Source organism: Leptinotarsa decemlineata, unplaced genomic scaffold (assembly GCF_025532065.1).
Source record: "Leptinotarsa decemlineata unplaced genomic scaffold, Ldec_3_MD MMD2_tig00000251_RagTag_RagTag, whole genome shotgun sequence".
NCBI lineage: Eukaryota > Metazoa > Arthropoda > Insecta > Coleoptera > Chrysomelidae > Leptinotarsa > Leptinotarsa decemlineata.
Genome location: NW_027412547.1, coordinates 2,769,496 through 2,785,309, shown reverse-complemented (window position 1 = coordinate 2,785,309; position 15,814 = coordinate 2,769,496). Strand labels below are relative to the sequence as shown.

Here is a 15,814-nt window from a genome sequence, read left to right as displayed (position 1 = left end):
GTTTTCATCGACTGTATTTTTTTGAGCAGTTTATATGAATATTTGTTATGTTGAGCAGTGTTTAAACGCTTTGATTGCGTGCCTGTCTTGAACTCGTCGTTTGCGCAGACCTGAGACTGCAACTCCTGGGTCTGCGTGTAGAAAATTCAAACCAAAAATCACCCGAAGTGGGATTACTGTATATAGTATACTGTGCATTTACTGTCCAGAAAAAGGGGAATTACATTGTTCTGTTCACAGCTAATGTTTTGTTTACAGTCAACCTAACCTTACATTCTGGTTTCCAGTACATATGCTCATTAAAATGTCTAATCGCGGTTGTAAGAACTCTGCTGACAGTTTTTGTAATATTTGTAGTGAGTTTGTTATTAAAAAACATCAAAGAAACATTACAGACTTTGTGAAAAAGGTTTATTTCTCATATTTTGGAATTAAACTTGGTGATCAGGATAAATCTTGGGTCCCGCATAAGATATGTTATGTTTGTGTTGAAGATCTTAGGAAATGGTAAAAAAATGAGAAAAAAGAACGCTGGTATGGTATGGAGGGTATGGTATGGAGGGAACCTAGAAACCACACTGATGATTGATACTTTTGTAGTATTGATATTACTGGCTATAACTCGAAAAACAAGAAGCTACCCTAACCTAATTTCCATCATCCAACCAGTAGGGCACGATGTAGATTTGCCGGTCCCAGAACCTCTGTTCAAACTGAAATGTTTTCTGATGTACTGTCAGATATAAATGAGCAAGATGAAGAAGAGTTCCAATGTGCTACAGCAAATATAGAGCCTAAACTGTTTACTCAAATTGAGCTTAACGACTTAGGGATCTTGGATTAACAAAAGAAAAAGCTGAATTGCTTGGTTCTAGACTGAAAGAAAAGAAATTGTTGACAGCTGGAACTAGCATATATGTGTATAGGAAGAGAAAGCAGCAGCAACAGCAGCAGCAAAGAAGAAGACTGGAGGCTGCAAGTTCAAAAGCTGTTTTATTACGCAATAGTAACACTTATGCATCTATATCTGTTGGCCATTCTCTAAATATGAAAGAGACCTATGAAAACCTAGAAATAGTGTTGAATAAAATTGGCTATTCGGCTGATGGTTGGATGATATGTGGTGAGTTGAAAGTAACAAGCATGCGGTTTTACCAAATGTCCATGTTTTTTGTATGAATGGGACGGTAGAGCAAGGTATCAACATTGGGGCAGAATGAACAGGCCTGTGAGGGAGTCTTTAAAACCCGGCGAGAGGAACATTCTCCGCAAAAAGCTTGTAGATCCTAGAAAAATTCTCTTCCCGCCTCTACATATAAAGTTAGGTCTCATTAAACAGTTTATAAAGGCTTTGCCTAAAGATGGATCTTGTTTCAAGTATCTCTGTCAGAAATTTCCAAACCTTTCAGTGGCTGAACTTAAAGAAGGCGTCTTTGTAGGACCCGACATTCGAAAAATGATGTTCGACGTAAACTTTGAAACCGCAATGACCATACATGAGAAGGAAGCATGGATATCATTCAAGCAAATTGTTACAAAATTCTTAGGAAATGCAAAAAACCCAGAATATCGTACCATGGTGTTAAGATGTTAGTGAGGAGTAGGGTGAGCGTTTTCACCAAAATATTAAATTGATGGAAAAACGTTACCAGGGCCGCTGGAACATCAACATGATGAGAGACTACTGTTGGTCACTTCACCGTGAAGCTCAACAAGCGACTCATCACAGGAAAAGCTACACAAGAAACTTCAAAGAAAAAAGAGAAAATGAGTATAAATTAATTCCATCTGACTAGTGAAACCTACATTACAACACTGTATCACTATTTCAAGTAATCTACTGTCAATAAAAACCATGATAATGATTTAACATAGTGTTTCATTAATTTTACCATAAACCGTAGATTTTAAATTATATAGAAAAGTCAATTTCTCAAAAAATATGGGTGATACAAAAAAACTAAGACCAGATTTGGATTCAGTACACAAAAATCTATAAAAATCAGCTATTAAAGTAAACAAAGATTTCAAAAATTTTTTTTTGCTGGCTTGTGTAATCTGTAAATTATTATGAATTATTTCATGCAACAACTAGATGAAAATATATAGAATGCTATCGATAACTTCAAATATCACAGAATCAATTTGGATTAGAAGAGAAAACCTCAACAGAAGAAGCTTTACTAACATCAACTGAACAAATACACATATCTTTTGAAACAACAGAGTATGTCTTTGTCTAATTATCGACCTAACGAAGGCCTTTGATACTGTCGATCATCGGTTACTTTTGAACACAACAGAAAGATATGGTATACAAGAAATTTGTTTCGAAATTTTTTAAACCTATATACATCAAAGAAAAGTTGTGAAAATAAACGGGCGACTAAGCGAAAAAAACTTGTCAAATGAGGAGTACCCCAAGGAACGGTACTGGATCATAATTTATTTGACCTATACATTAACGATTTGTTCAAAATGAAATCCAAGGGACATGTTATTGATTATGCAGATGATAATGTAATATTTTATGAGGCTAAAAACTGGTCCACTTCGAAAGATGATGTAGAAAGTGATTTTTTGATTATCAAAGGCTGGCTCGAACATAGATTGAAATCCATTAAGTTAATGGAATCGAATATCAGGGCGTATATATTGGTAGGTACTCGAAATGATTCCATTTGGAGACAATTTTTCAAACTAGTCTTGATACCTCAAATGACTCTTGTCGTTGAACTTTTGGAAAATCACAATCACATTTCAATCACAAATATAAATGAAACTATAAATGAGAACAATACTCAATTGTGAACAAAAACCATGTCTCACAGAAATGACGTCAATTATTCGAAACAGTTTTTCGTGAAGAGCTTTCTCAAAGATTTCAAATTGAAATTATTCCCTTATAGGATCCTTTGGAGAGAGGGGAAAGCTTAGCCGCTCTGAGAGCAGTAAGGGAGAGCTTCAGAGACAAAAGACTGCAAATGGCAGCCCCTTTAGCTGTTTTCATAGGAATTGAACAGGCGTTCATGTACGCCGATTTCAGCAAAGTAAGTAAGCAGAAAACTTTTGAAAAATCCAGCAGATATAGTAACATAATATAACCATTTCAAATGGCTAGTAAACCATTATATACAGCTCTCAGACTGAGTCATGCCCGGTGGGAGAAATCGAATCTGTGAAAAGTTTGGATCGGTATTCAAAATATGTTTATGCAATTTGAGTACTTTTAAAATCCATCACTGAATTTGGATGTCTAACAAACTGATAACAGATTTCTACACATCTACTGCACATCTTGAGGGAGGGGCTTCTCTTCGGCCATGACAGTCCGGCAGCTGTGCATTACGAAATAAACAGTCTCACAACGGTAGAACTCCTTCATTGAAATCGTTAGTTGTGGTAAATACAGTACATTCCATTTGAAACGAAAAAACCTTAATACAATGGTAAAATGTTAACCATAGTATACAGCAAGTATCATCAATCTTTTTCAAAAGCTAATTTCTGACAAAAAATTAAATTTTTTGATGATTTAAAAAGTTTGTCGTATTTAAAAGATACATTTAAAACAATTGTTAATAATTCGGCGCTGGTATCGAGCGGATTTATCAAGAACTTCAAGTGTTACATATGGCAACATTCTAGTTCATTTATAGTACGACAAAACGCCGCTCAACCGTGGCGCCGAATAAAAATTATCAACAATCAATTTAATTAATGTATCACTGAAATCCAACAAACAAAATAATCAAAGGAATATTAATGAAAAGTAAAACGGCGTGGCACGCCGTTTTACTTTCTATTGGTATTTTGTAAAAATGAATTGTTTTGATTGTTGCTTTTAGGTAATACACTGATCATGAATTAAATTGATTGTTGACAATTTTTATTCGGCGCTGCGGTCGGACGGAATATTGTGTTACTATCATTAAACTATCATGTTGCCAGATTTGAAAATTCAGCTTCTGCAAGAATCCGCTCCACACTAGCGCCAAATTAAAATTATCAACAATCGTTTTAATTCATGTAACTATAATTATCAACAATCACAGGTGCTTTTATGAAGTATACTTCACAAAAACACCTATGAAACCTAGGTAACAGATTGTACAGAAGTTCATTAAGCGTATCTTGTTTTCAACTCAAATAATTTTTGGCTTCCAAAATGAGCTTCAGACTATAGTGTATTCTACTTTCTTGAAATCTGTTCATCATGGAACATCTGATAATGCAAAACAATTGATCCATTTAAAAAAAATTGGTAACATGCTCTGGGGTTGCGATAGGGTAAGTAACATCAAATGTGAATATGTCAAAATGTGTCCCCCTGTATACTATGGTTGAAGTGATTTTTATTTTTCCTGCAAATCATTGTTCCAAAAGTTATTCAGGGTGGCTCGTTTTAAATGGAATATATATTTGTGAATTACCTATTCAATTTTTATTTTTTACAGTCATATGTGGTGTGCACTTTGGGTATACATAGACTGAACTTAGTATTTTTATCAATGGGCCTTCTACAATCAATTGCTGCTTGTACACTCAGTATGCTACTTCGGACAATCAGAAGGTACTATGTAGTGGGTGAGTACTCTCCTCAATCTTATATTGAAACACAAATATACCAAAAACCTTATTAAACGTTAGAGTGTGATTTAATTTTTATAGAAACATCGTGTCAAAAAAAACTGGATCAGGAGAATAAGTTGCTAATTAAATCAAATTGACGTTCACAGAAAAATAATTCTAGATATTATTGTTATTGTCGATAGGTGTCGATATAGGGAGAACAATACCACCTTGGTTTCAAATATATGGACAGATAGATAGATAGATGATGATGGTGACTGAACAATTTTTTCAAATATTTCAAATCTAGAGGCGTTTTGCTAACACTGAAGCTTTATCGATAGTAATAAATAGTACACACTGTACTACAATTATTATATACAACAGTAAGTTACCTTTCTTAATTGGTTATAAGTGAATGGGCAGTTATTCACACGGTTGATGACAAAACTTTTCAAACAAGCTATTATTCAAGTATACCCTGACATGAAATATAATACTAGCATGTTCAAGACAGACATACTGCATACATACGATAAACTGAAAAGATTACTAAAAACAAAATATTAACATAGCTTACATATACGATTGGTAACTCCTTGGGAATACAAATAAATTACAAGTCACGCATAGACAAGGATAACATGCGAATCATGTCCACAAATTTTAACAAAAAAGAAAAAGAAAAAAGTTTTGAACTAGAGAAGACGAATTCCACCTAATGACATCTATTCGCAGGGTGTTTATTAAACATGCGGCAAAAATTTGACGGACTATTCCTTGGACTATTATGAGGATATTATGTCCTTTGATGATTTTTGATAGGGTACTTTGTTTCAAAGATACGGAGCGAAAAAGAATTTTGACAATAACAATTTATCACCAAAAATTACATGTAATATTTCTTAATCTACAAGAAAAATACTACCCCCCGCTCGGATGCCAGAATTCTATCTTCTCCTCATCGACTCCCAAACTCTTTCAAAAACACCAGGATCGTTTCTAATGGGGAATGTTCCTTCTAACGAAAATCAAGTAGTTTTCATAAAAGAGCTCTAAAACAAAGCATTTCAAACTTATCATTTCAACCTTTTTCTTTGAAAAATTATTTAAATACTTAAAGAGGAATGAAATAATGCATTCAACATTTAAACGGATTCGTTTTTATTTCACCATTTGGCAACATCGGTTATAGCTAATAAAGGACAATGAATCTGTTACCTGTATGAGACAAACAAAGATGACATATTTCAGAGACGTGCTGTTCTGTTTACTTATGTTCCGAGTTCCGAGACATTCTGTGACATATGACATTTTGTGTACCTAACCTAGCTTCCTCTATATAAATAAATAACAAAACAACTGTTGTTTATGTGGCTTGTGGAGGAGGTTGTTGATTTATAAAGATATTTTTTCTTTTTTAAAGTAGAATATCTAGGTACGTATAAATTATTTCAACTTGATATAGGCGTTGTTGCCAATATGTGAATTAGTAACAAATCCCTTTAAAAATTAAAACCCAACATTTGAAACATCTATTTGAATACAATTCGAAGTGAATTTGTAAAACTCATTCAACTTTATTTTGTTCAAACTTGCATTTGCTGTAATAACCCAAATTGAGGAACATTCCCCATTGCGTTACACGCAGCAATTATCCGATTTCTCAAATTTTCCATTGGATTTGTTGATAGATACCAACGGAATTGATAGATTTTTTATTACTTGGTAGGTCCAGTGTAGTACGGTATACTTTTATTTTGGGTACGTTAATAATTTTAAAATTACTAAAGTTGTTCCTGTTCAAATTGTTTTTCGCCCCCTGGGGCGCTCCCTGGAGAAAAAAGGGCGCGTTCACATATGGAAATTACCTTTTCCTCACTGTTTCTCTGTACCGTTATATTTTTGGAAGCTGTTTCTCCGTAACGCGGATGTTCAAATAGTCAAAGTCAGAAATTGAGCCTGCTGGATCCTCTGGAAATCAATAAGGGCAAACATTGAAATTCCCTATTGAACGATCAACAAGAGGTTAACCACTCACCATTGTTGAACATTCTTTTATAAAGCCAATAATAGTCACATTCAAAGTTTACCTACTGTCTAATAAATAAGATTGTACAGCAAGCGCCAAACTTGATGGAGAGTTCGCCCCAATACGCACAAACTCTTTTCAATATAATCATCACTACAGCTCCGTACAGAGTTGTATCTTTACTTGTGCTCCAATGCTGGCGTTTGGCATTGTCTGAATAATTTGTGTTGTTTCGGAAAAAATGTCATCGCCTAACAAAAAACCAGTCATCAAGAGTGTATCTTATATAACACTTCAATGAACTGTACTACTACCTATAATGCTAAACAAAATATGTAAAAAAATTACAAAGAAGCCATGTTTCATTTGCTATATTATGGGTACCTACGAAACTGGCCAGCAAAGGGCTTATCGTAATCCAATAGAACTCTAGTTGGGAGAGTCTATACCTGGGCGATCGTTCGCCAACACTTTTGGCGCTTTCTATACATTTTTTACAAATTCTACCTGTTATCTTGAAATGTGTCCATTTACCTGATCATCAACTATCAATCGATTTTTACTACCGATGAAGCTACGATGTTAGCAAAACGGGTCTAGAATGATAATATGAATAGGCATTTAATCATAGCTGATTAATACACATTATGAAATGAAATTTTGAAAATCAGTCCACAATTCACTTTAATAGATATACAGTGTGCCACTTTCAAAACTTACGAAAGCTGATATCGAAAAATGCTTGAAACCGTTTCTAGGATAGTAAGGGGGAACTAAAATGACATGAAAGAGAACTCAACCTCATCAACCCTCTAGGCCCCACCCACCAAAACACAAAATTGTAATAATTGTACAGGGTGAAGTAATAATTGTGAAACTTTGGCTTGAATGGAATATTTAATGAGGTTTTTGTTGAACTGCAAATTTATTAAAAATACAATTAAGTAAATGTTCAAAGTGGGTTCCGTTGTTTTGTAAACAATAATACAGCCTTTTTTCAAATTTTGCTTTGGCAAATGTTGTTCTAGTAATGGCACGACATGCTTGCGTAATTCTTACTCCAATTCCCCAAGTGACGCAGGTTGAGTTTTATAAACAACTGACTTGAGGTGACCCCACAGAAAAAAGTCATGTGGCGCCAAGTCTGGTGACCTCGGTGGCCACTCAATGGGACCTCTTCTTCCAATCCATTTGTTCGGATAATTAGTATCCAACCAGTGCCTAACTGAAGCTGCATAGTGAGGAGGAGCTCCATCTTGTTGGAAATGCAGCAAATTTTCATCTACACCTAAGTTGTCTTGGTCGTCCCTTTGGTTCTCTAGTTCATGCCAAATTAAAGGTTCGATGGTGTTTTCCAGCATATCGAGATAAATGTCGCCACTTAAATTGCCTGGTATGAACAAGGTACCAATTATAGCATAGTACCAAACATTCAGTTTTTCAGGATATTTAGTATGACCTTTTCCAGTACCGACAGTTTTGTTTATTTACATTACCATTTAGCATAAAAGTACATTCATCACTGAAACAAATATTTTTCTCGGTTCAACGCGAATTCTTTCAGTCATGTCATGAGTTCACAAAACTCAATTCGTCGGTTTGGATCATCATCGCCTAATTCTTGAAGAATTTGTGTTTTATACGGGTGAAACTTATGTAATTTCAACACTTTTCTAACCGACTCATGTGAAAGTCCTGTCACTGCAGATACTTGACGTGTTGATGCAGTAGGCTCCATTGCAGAATTTCCAAGGATCTCAATTTGGGTTGCTTCATTCAGTAATCTTGGGGCATTCCTTTTTTTATTTTCCACTGATACCGTTTCTCTAAACTTTTCAACTAAATCGCGGACATACACGTGACTTACATTTTTTTCCGGATGCCTTTCATGAAATATTTGAGCTGTTTTTAAATGACACTGGTTCTGGGAGGCAAATATAAAAATTATCTCCACGCGCTCCGGTATACTGTAAACCATCGTGACAACTACAGCTGAATGACAGTACAGATCGTACAAAGGATGAAAACTAATTACATTTAAAAGTCTCAAACAAACCAAAAATTATTGACTCTGACAGAACCCAAAAAACAGATCTTTCCAACTTGTTTTGCAAAAACGGCAAATTAAGTTTTTATTCAACAAAAAAAGTATCGACGGACACTTATCAATTATAATAATAGTCCGGGAGGTAGCAATACAAATAAAAAAGTCATAGTAAGCTGGCTAATATTAAAGTTCGTGCAGACTTTGACAATATGCTCTATTATTGTTTACAAAACAACCGAACCCACTTTGAACATTTACTTAATTGACATTTTTAATAAATTTGTAGTTCAACAAAAACCTAATTGAATATTCCATTCAAGCCAAAGTTTCACAATTATTGCTCCACCCTGTACAATTATCATTTATACCATTGGATAGCATTTTTATTGCCTTTCCAATGATGTATCACAAGTAGGGGTTTGCAACTTGAACTTTTTGTGTTTTGGTGGGTGGGGCCTAGGGGGTTGATGGGGGTGAGTTGTTTTTCATGTCACTTAAGTTCCCCCTCACTATCCTAGAAACTGTTTCAAGCATTTTTCGATATCAGCTTTCGTTCGTGAGATATAGCCCATTGTAAGTTTTAAAATTGACACACTGTATGATATCCTTTCAGAAAATTGTACAACTATACCTCTCTATTCTTTATTTTGATGCTCATTATTCAATATTTTATTTTCAGCTGTGGGTTTCGCATTTCATATTTGTCTTTTGATGGTACTGGTACTATGGAATCCGACTGAAGATGATCCAGCACTTTTTTACGTAATTTCTGCTTCATGGGGCGTGTGTAATGCCATATGGGAAATGCTTTGTTTCAGTAAGTACCTTTAGTTGATCTACGAGGTCCGGCTAATAAATATGTTTAAAATATGTTTTTTTCGTTAACCAGCTATCGCACCCCTACGAACGATAACCCTCAGAAGTCGAAACTTGTGCGAGCTAAGGACTAACGAGGTCTTACATTTAAACGTGTGATTCCTAACATGAGACTGATTACGAAAAAGGGTTTTATTATAAAAAATATTCTACATTGGAATGCTCCTCTTCAATATACTTCCCTCTCCTCGCCATATACCTATCAATACGTTTTTCCTATTGATCGAAGTAGTGCTGGAAGTCTTATTTCGTGAGAGCCTTTAGGAGCTCTTTCGTTTTTTTGCATCACCGCTTCCATCGACTAAAATCGGATCCCTTTCAAAGCAGTTGGGAAACAAAAAAAAGTCGCACGGTGCAAAATCTTGTGAGTACGGCATTTGAAGAAGCCTACAAGAAATCCCGAGTTTGGTTGAGATACGTTGACGACACCTTTATAATATGATTCCATGGTTATACTGAACTAGACGCCTTCCTGAAACACATTAACAGCATAAGACCTTCCATCAATCTCACAATGAAGAAGGAAGTCCGTATCGAATTGCCATTCTTAGACGTATTGGTGAATAGGGCCGACACTAAGTGGGAAACATCTGTATACCGTAAACCCACCCACACGGGACAGTATTTTAACTACAAATCCAACCACCATGCCGCTACAACTAGTGCTTGCACTTCCCTACATCAGAGGATTATCGGAAAGGATGAGAAGAATTGGGTCCAAGTTCAACATCAGAACCTGCTTCAGATCCGGTAACACTATCCGTAGCAGCCTCACGAAAAGCAGGCCACCAAACGCGGAGCGCGATTCCAAGAATTGCATTTACCGGATACCCTGTGAGTCCTGAAAATCCTATATCGGTGAATCTAAAAGGCCACCGAAAGTTCGCATTGCCGAGCACAAGAAACACACACAGCGAGAGGAAACCAGCAAATCAGGAATAGCAGAGCATGTTTGGACCCATAAACTTAACTTCGAGTGGTCCCAAGCTGAGATCATACACAGGGAGGAACATTGATTCAGGAGAAAATTCAAAGTCAAGGTAGCGTAGAGATACGCAACATATGGAAAGCCATAATCCAGCGAAAAATGGCCAACTCCCGCCAAACGGTCATCTCCCGCTAAACCGGTAACAGGAGATAAGTGAAAGTACTCGAACGACCCATAAATAATCATCTCTCGGAGGAATTGGTCCAGTCATCACCCGAAGACGACTATGGATACTAACAATCGAAACGTCGTGAAGTAACTTGGCTTGGAATCTCATATTTTATTTTTTGTTCAATTGTTCTAATTTTTATTTCTATTTTATTTCACTGTTATTTCATTACAGGTTTTTTGTGTTGTTTTTTTCTTTGCTCAATTCAATTGTCATTTTCAGCTATTCTTTTTAATTGTTCATTAGTATTGGTTCTTTTAGGGATTCCAAATCTATTTATATCATATCAGACAATGAAAGTCCGGACTAATGAAATTCAGTTTGTAATTTCTTGAGTATTTATGTCTTGTGACTTGTCATATGCATCATGTGATTGTTCAAATGACCAGTAAACAACCAACTAACTAACCGATAGAGAGTTCAAATCCAAATTTCTTAAAATATTTTTCATTACAGCCCTTTTGACTGGCCAATACTCCGATAACTGGGAACCGGCCTTCGCCAACGTATCATTCTTCAAATTCTGCGGCCTGGCCATCTCTTTCTTGATGCACCAGCTCCTCTGTAACGTATGGAAACTCTACTCGCTGGCCTTCGTCATGTTGATCGCAGTTATCGCCTCGGCTTGGCTCGAGGTACGTCTCGAGCACATTCGGAAGATCAAGAACATCACCAGGTTATGACCGATGTTCAACTTTTGGTGATGTTCGGGGAATACATATCATCTGATGACGGCCAAGAAATATTAGATCAGGAAAAACGTGCGGGGGCTCAACTGGAATAGTTTCAGATCTTTCAATCAATCAATACAGAGTCTTTCACAATGTATTATTTAGAAAACATACTTCCACCTCGACATCCAGACCTTAACTACTGGAATTTGATCTACCTTTGATGAAATGTAGGACGTATATCTTCCCTACATTTTCATCATTATCAATTATTTTTTTGTACACGGTGGAATCCATATTTTGAGAAAAGTTCAGGCATTAAAAACGATATATATACATATACAAAATGATATACAATACAATGTTCACTTGTGAACAGTTTTTTGAAAAACGTAAAAATGAGAAAATTTCATCCAAGTGACTTATATAAGAGACGAAAATTTGAACAAATAAAAATTATTCTGAATATAAAAGACTCAATTTAGATTTGAATTCTTTACAAATTAGGTGGAATAAAAAAAATCTTGATCAGAATTATTTGCCCCTTTCGACATTCTTAAAATTTGACCAAAAAATACGTAATTAGTGTGATGAAAATCACTTTGGAAGCAGGGCCGTCGCTATTGGGGATGGGGGGTGGAGCCTCCCCCCATACTTTTTCGACTTGGAAAAAAGTTGGGAAATTTCGGGCCGTGTAGTTAGAAAAAATAATAGTAGAAAACAATATGCACAATATTATTCAAGTGTTGTTTCCTTTCATTTGTATTGAATATTCCTATACATGGTGGATATGGTGGAAGACCAAGGACCTTGGTCCAAAGTAGAATAATTCCCATTATTATTTTTATAATTAGCAAAATTTATTTTTGTTTCTGTATACCCTAATGAGCATAAGCATTCAGCCAATCTTTGGAAAGCGAAGTAAGAAAATTAATATATTACAGTAGTAACTAATTCCTCAGCTTTCATTTTTTCGAAAGTTGGGAAATTTTACTGGTGGGGTTGGGAAAACTTGGATTCCCTCCCCCCCTGTTTTTATTTGTCGCTACGGCCCTGCTTGGAAGGTCTGACACATTGGTGTCAGGTAAGGGGTGTTAAAATCATTTTGTTGTTCAACCAATTTAACACAAAGAAATTAGTTAGTTCTTTTGCGTCTCTCGTGAGTAAATGAACATTTAGAATATGAAATTCGAAATATTCACCCCTCTCAATGCATCTGATGAATACCTGCTAATTACTACTCTGGCTTATACCACGATATACCGTGGTAGGTATTGTATCACATATTATATCCGAAAGACTATCACAATATTTAATTTTTTTAGATTGTGGAAGTTGACAAAACCCAAAAAATATTGATAAAAAATTCAATAGACATTTGTGAATGATTCAAGTTCCATATTTACGTAATATATTCATTTCAGTGTATGCCCACTTACTTTATGGACGGACACTTTAAATTTGTCTCTGGGTGACAGATTAATTGCGTCTTGTGCTTTCATGTAATCAAATGGATCCAAATACTTTTATACAGTCAAAAAATCAAGCGTTTTAGAAAAAAAACGTATTTGACCTGGAGCCATACATAGAAAGTAACTCTCAAAATGTACCTACCTATAATCAGTGAGGTGATAAAACATATTTTCGTTCCATTGAAAAAAGTGCCACACACAGTATTTTCCACATGGTTGTATCATAAACCATTTTATTTTTGAATATGTTCACACAGGGCGTTTGATTAATGAAATATAATTCTCAAATCATAAATTTCAAAAGCGTTCCACTTATATCTTAATGTACACTGTGTACAGGCATTTGAACATTCTTATTTTTTTACAGTTGGAATGAAGTAATATTTTTTACATTGTCCGTAAGCATTTACTTCTCTCCTGAGAACCTAACCTAACCTAACCTAACTTAACCTAACACAACAGTATTTGGTCTTGATTAGTGAACAGTGATTTTGTTCTGGTGAGGAAAAAGTGTTTTCAACAGATTAATTTCACACTATAGGTTTCAAAATCTACTATTATTAAATGCTCTGTATGAAAATTCCGATGTCGGAAATTCGTAGCACCCTCTATATAAATATAGGAAATGTCCCATCATTATCATCTTTGAACTTATATTCATTTGATATTCTATGGAATTGAATCGACCTACAGTATTTGGATAAAATCATGGACAAATTTTGCTCCATTCCTTATTTGGACTCAAGCAACCTATCTCGAGAATACTCTATTTAACTTTCAATTCTCATCAGAAAATGAGGAGAAATTATTCCCCCAATCAAATGAGTAGTTTTCTAAAGCAATTCATCTCAAAATCTAATAGAATTCTTCGGATATGGATTCAGACAATACAAACATTTTGAAACAGCAATACACATAGTTGTAGGTTTTCCTCTGGAAAATTTTGATAGAAGCCTGTCAAATTCTAAATTCGAAACTGATGTTAGTTTACACTCAACTCTAAAGAATCTAATGCAGTACTCATTGTTCATCAGGAGACTTTCAATATCATTTCAAAACAGTTTCAATTTCACACTGAAATTCATCAATATAATTTTGAAAACCCACATCATATCTATAAATAAAAAATGTTGGTGGAATCACATCCAAAGAGTTCCATCACACTTGAGTAAATCTCATAAAGTAAGAAATTTCGTTGAGTTTCCCAAATAAAATGATATCTCTCAGATTTAGATTCATTCTAAGATTTGTAAGACTGTGAGAAATGTTTTTTTGTACAATCTGCTTCGATGGTTTCTTAGGTAATGAAAAAATTCATTTGATTCACAGCGAATTTTCATCTTATGTGATGAAAAAACTATTAAAGGTTTGAAATCTTGAAAAATGTATTGTTTGTGACAATATAGTTCCATAATTTGGTGAATAACAACCATGTAATACAAAATATATGTTAACAAGTATATTTTGGAAACGATAACATAGTCCATCCGTAACTAGTTTTCAATAATTTTTGTGTTCACAAAGTTGTTTACAGCCCGCGATAATCGAATTGGGTTGTGTTAAAATCTCCTTGTAAATTGGTCCAGAATCTACATTTAATTTTCCAACGTCTTTCCAAGCAAACTGAATTATCAGATTTCTGAAATTCTAAATCTTCGGATTACAGAAACCCATCCAGTTTGGTTTTTCACAAACTCACAGAAATATTGCCATCTTCATGACAAGATGAACTCGGCATGAACCAAAGTAGATTATAGTTATTTGGTATCACAATCTCATTATAATTGGTACATTAAATAGAGAATTTTCACAAAATTTGCAGCTTTATAAAGAAATCATTGAATAAAAGTCTAGCAAGCAAAAGTTGAATTTTTTCTTGTAATATTGGAGATAACTACTATGAAATAATATAAAACTACATTTTTCTCAAAAACGGATGGAACGTTTATTATTTAGAAGAACATTTTTCTCATTTCGTAGTGAGTCTTGAGTGAATCTGAACCCTCTATGAAATCACCATAATCAGCAAGTGTAGGTGAACAAACTGTATTCATAGTTTAGAATTAAGAGAACCTGTGATGTCGTAAAAAAGGTTGTATTCGCACTTTGATGTAACCTATTATATATAGAATCTATTTGTTTACTCCGATGTATTTAAATAAAATCAAAATATCCTTCTGCAGACTCATTTCATACCCAACAAAATAATTATTTGAAACCAAAGCACAAAAACAAAGAGTTAAGGCGAGTTCATATTAGAACGATTGCGATAATATTTTTGCGGTTCCGCAAATTTGCCCTAATTGTCAAAATACTCTGTTCATGTTGAAGCGGGCAATATCTAGGGATTTTGTTGTTGAATTTTTTTTATTACATGAACCTGAATGATGACTTTTAAAACCAGGCCCCATCATATCAGAAAATAGGACTAACACTTTTCTCAAGTTTTGTTTAATAATAGCGTGTCTTCAAACCAGTTATCTTAAGTGCAGGAGCGGGGGGTTCTTTTGCAAAATGAGTCTTCTTTAACGAATGGCCAACCAAATTCAATAATTTATTGAATAATGAGAGAGTCAGCCTGAAATAGTTGAGATATTTCTCTGGATCACTGATTCTCATTTCAGTCACAAGGTTGTGAAATTCTCCATATTTCCTTCTGTTTTTGAAAATATTTCTCACACAATAAAGGCGGGGGTTTCTCAATGAAACTTTATATATACGGTAAAGTTGATATAATTTGAACAACCTAACACATTACACATTCGTCCATTTCGGATTCAATTTCGATTTATGAGCTTAAAAACGAGAGTCAAATAAAATATAGCAATATAACCTCATTGTATGTTGACGTATAAAATTTTGCGGAAATCGCAAAAAAGATCAATTTTTTCAACTTTTTTACGATAAACACGACGCCATTTTAAATCGCACTTTTTATGCGATGTTCGTTCCAACATGAACTAGCCTTTAGGCTGAACTTCAAATGC

The 15,814-nt window shown here is 34.7% G+C and overlaps 1 protein-coding gene across 1 annotated transcript in view; it reads left to right on the top strand.

Moving 5' to 3' along the window:
• LOC111504533 (uncharacterized) overlaps positions 1-15,007 on the top strand; it is a 99,378-nt gene extending 84,371 nt beyond the window's left edge. The window contains exons 9-12 of the mRNA XM_074173515.1: positions 2,910-3,050; positions 4,458-4,587; positions 9,331-9,468; positions 11,141-15,007. Of these exons, the coding sequence (XP_074029616.1) occupies positions 2,910-3,050; positions 4,458-4,587; positions 9,331-9,468; positions 11,141-11,367 (636 nt within the window). The 3' untranslated portion in view covers positions 11,368-15,007. The remainder of the gene's footprint in view (positions 1-2,909; positions 3,051-4,457; positions 4,588-9,330; positions 9,469-11,140) is intronic.
• Positions 15,008-15,814: the final 807 nt, after the last annotated feature.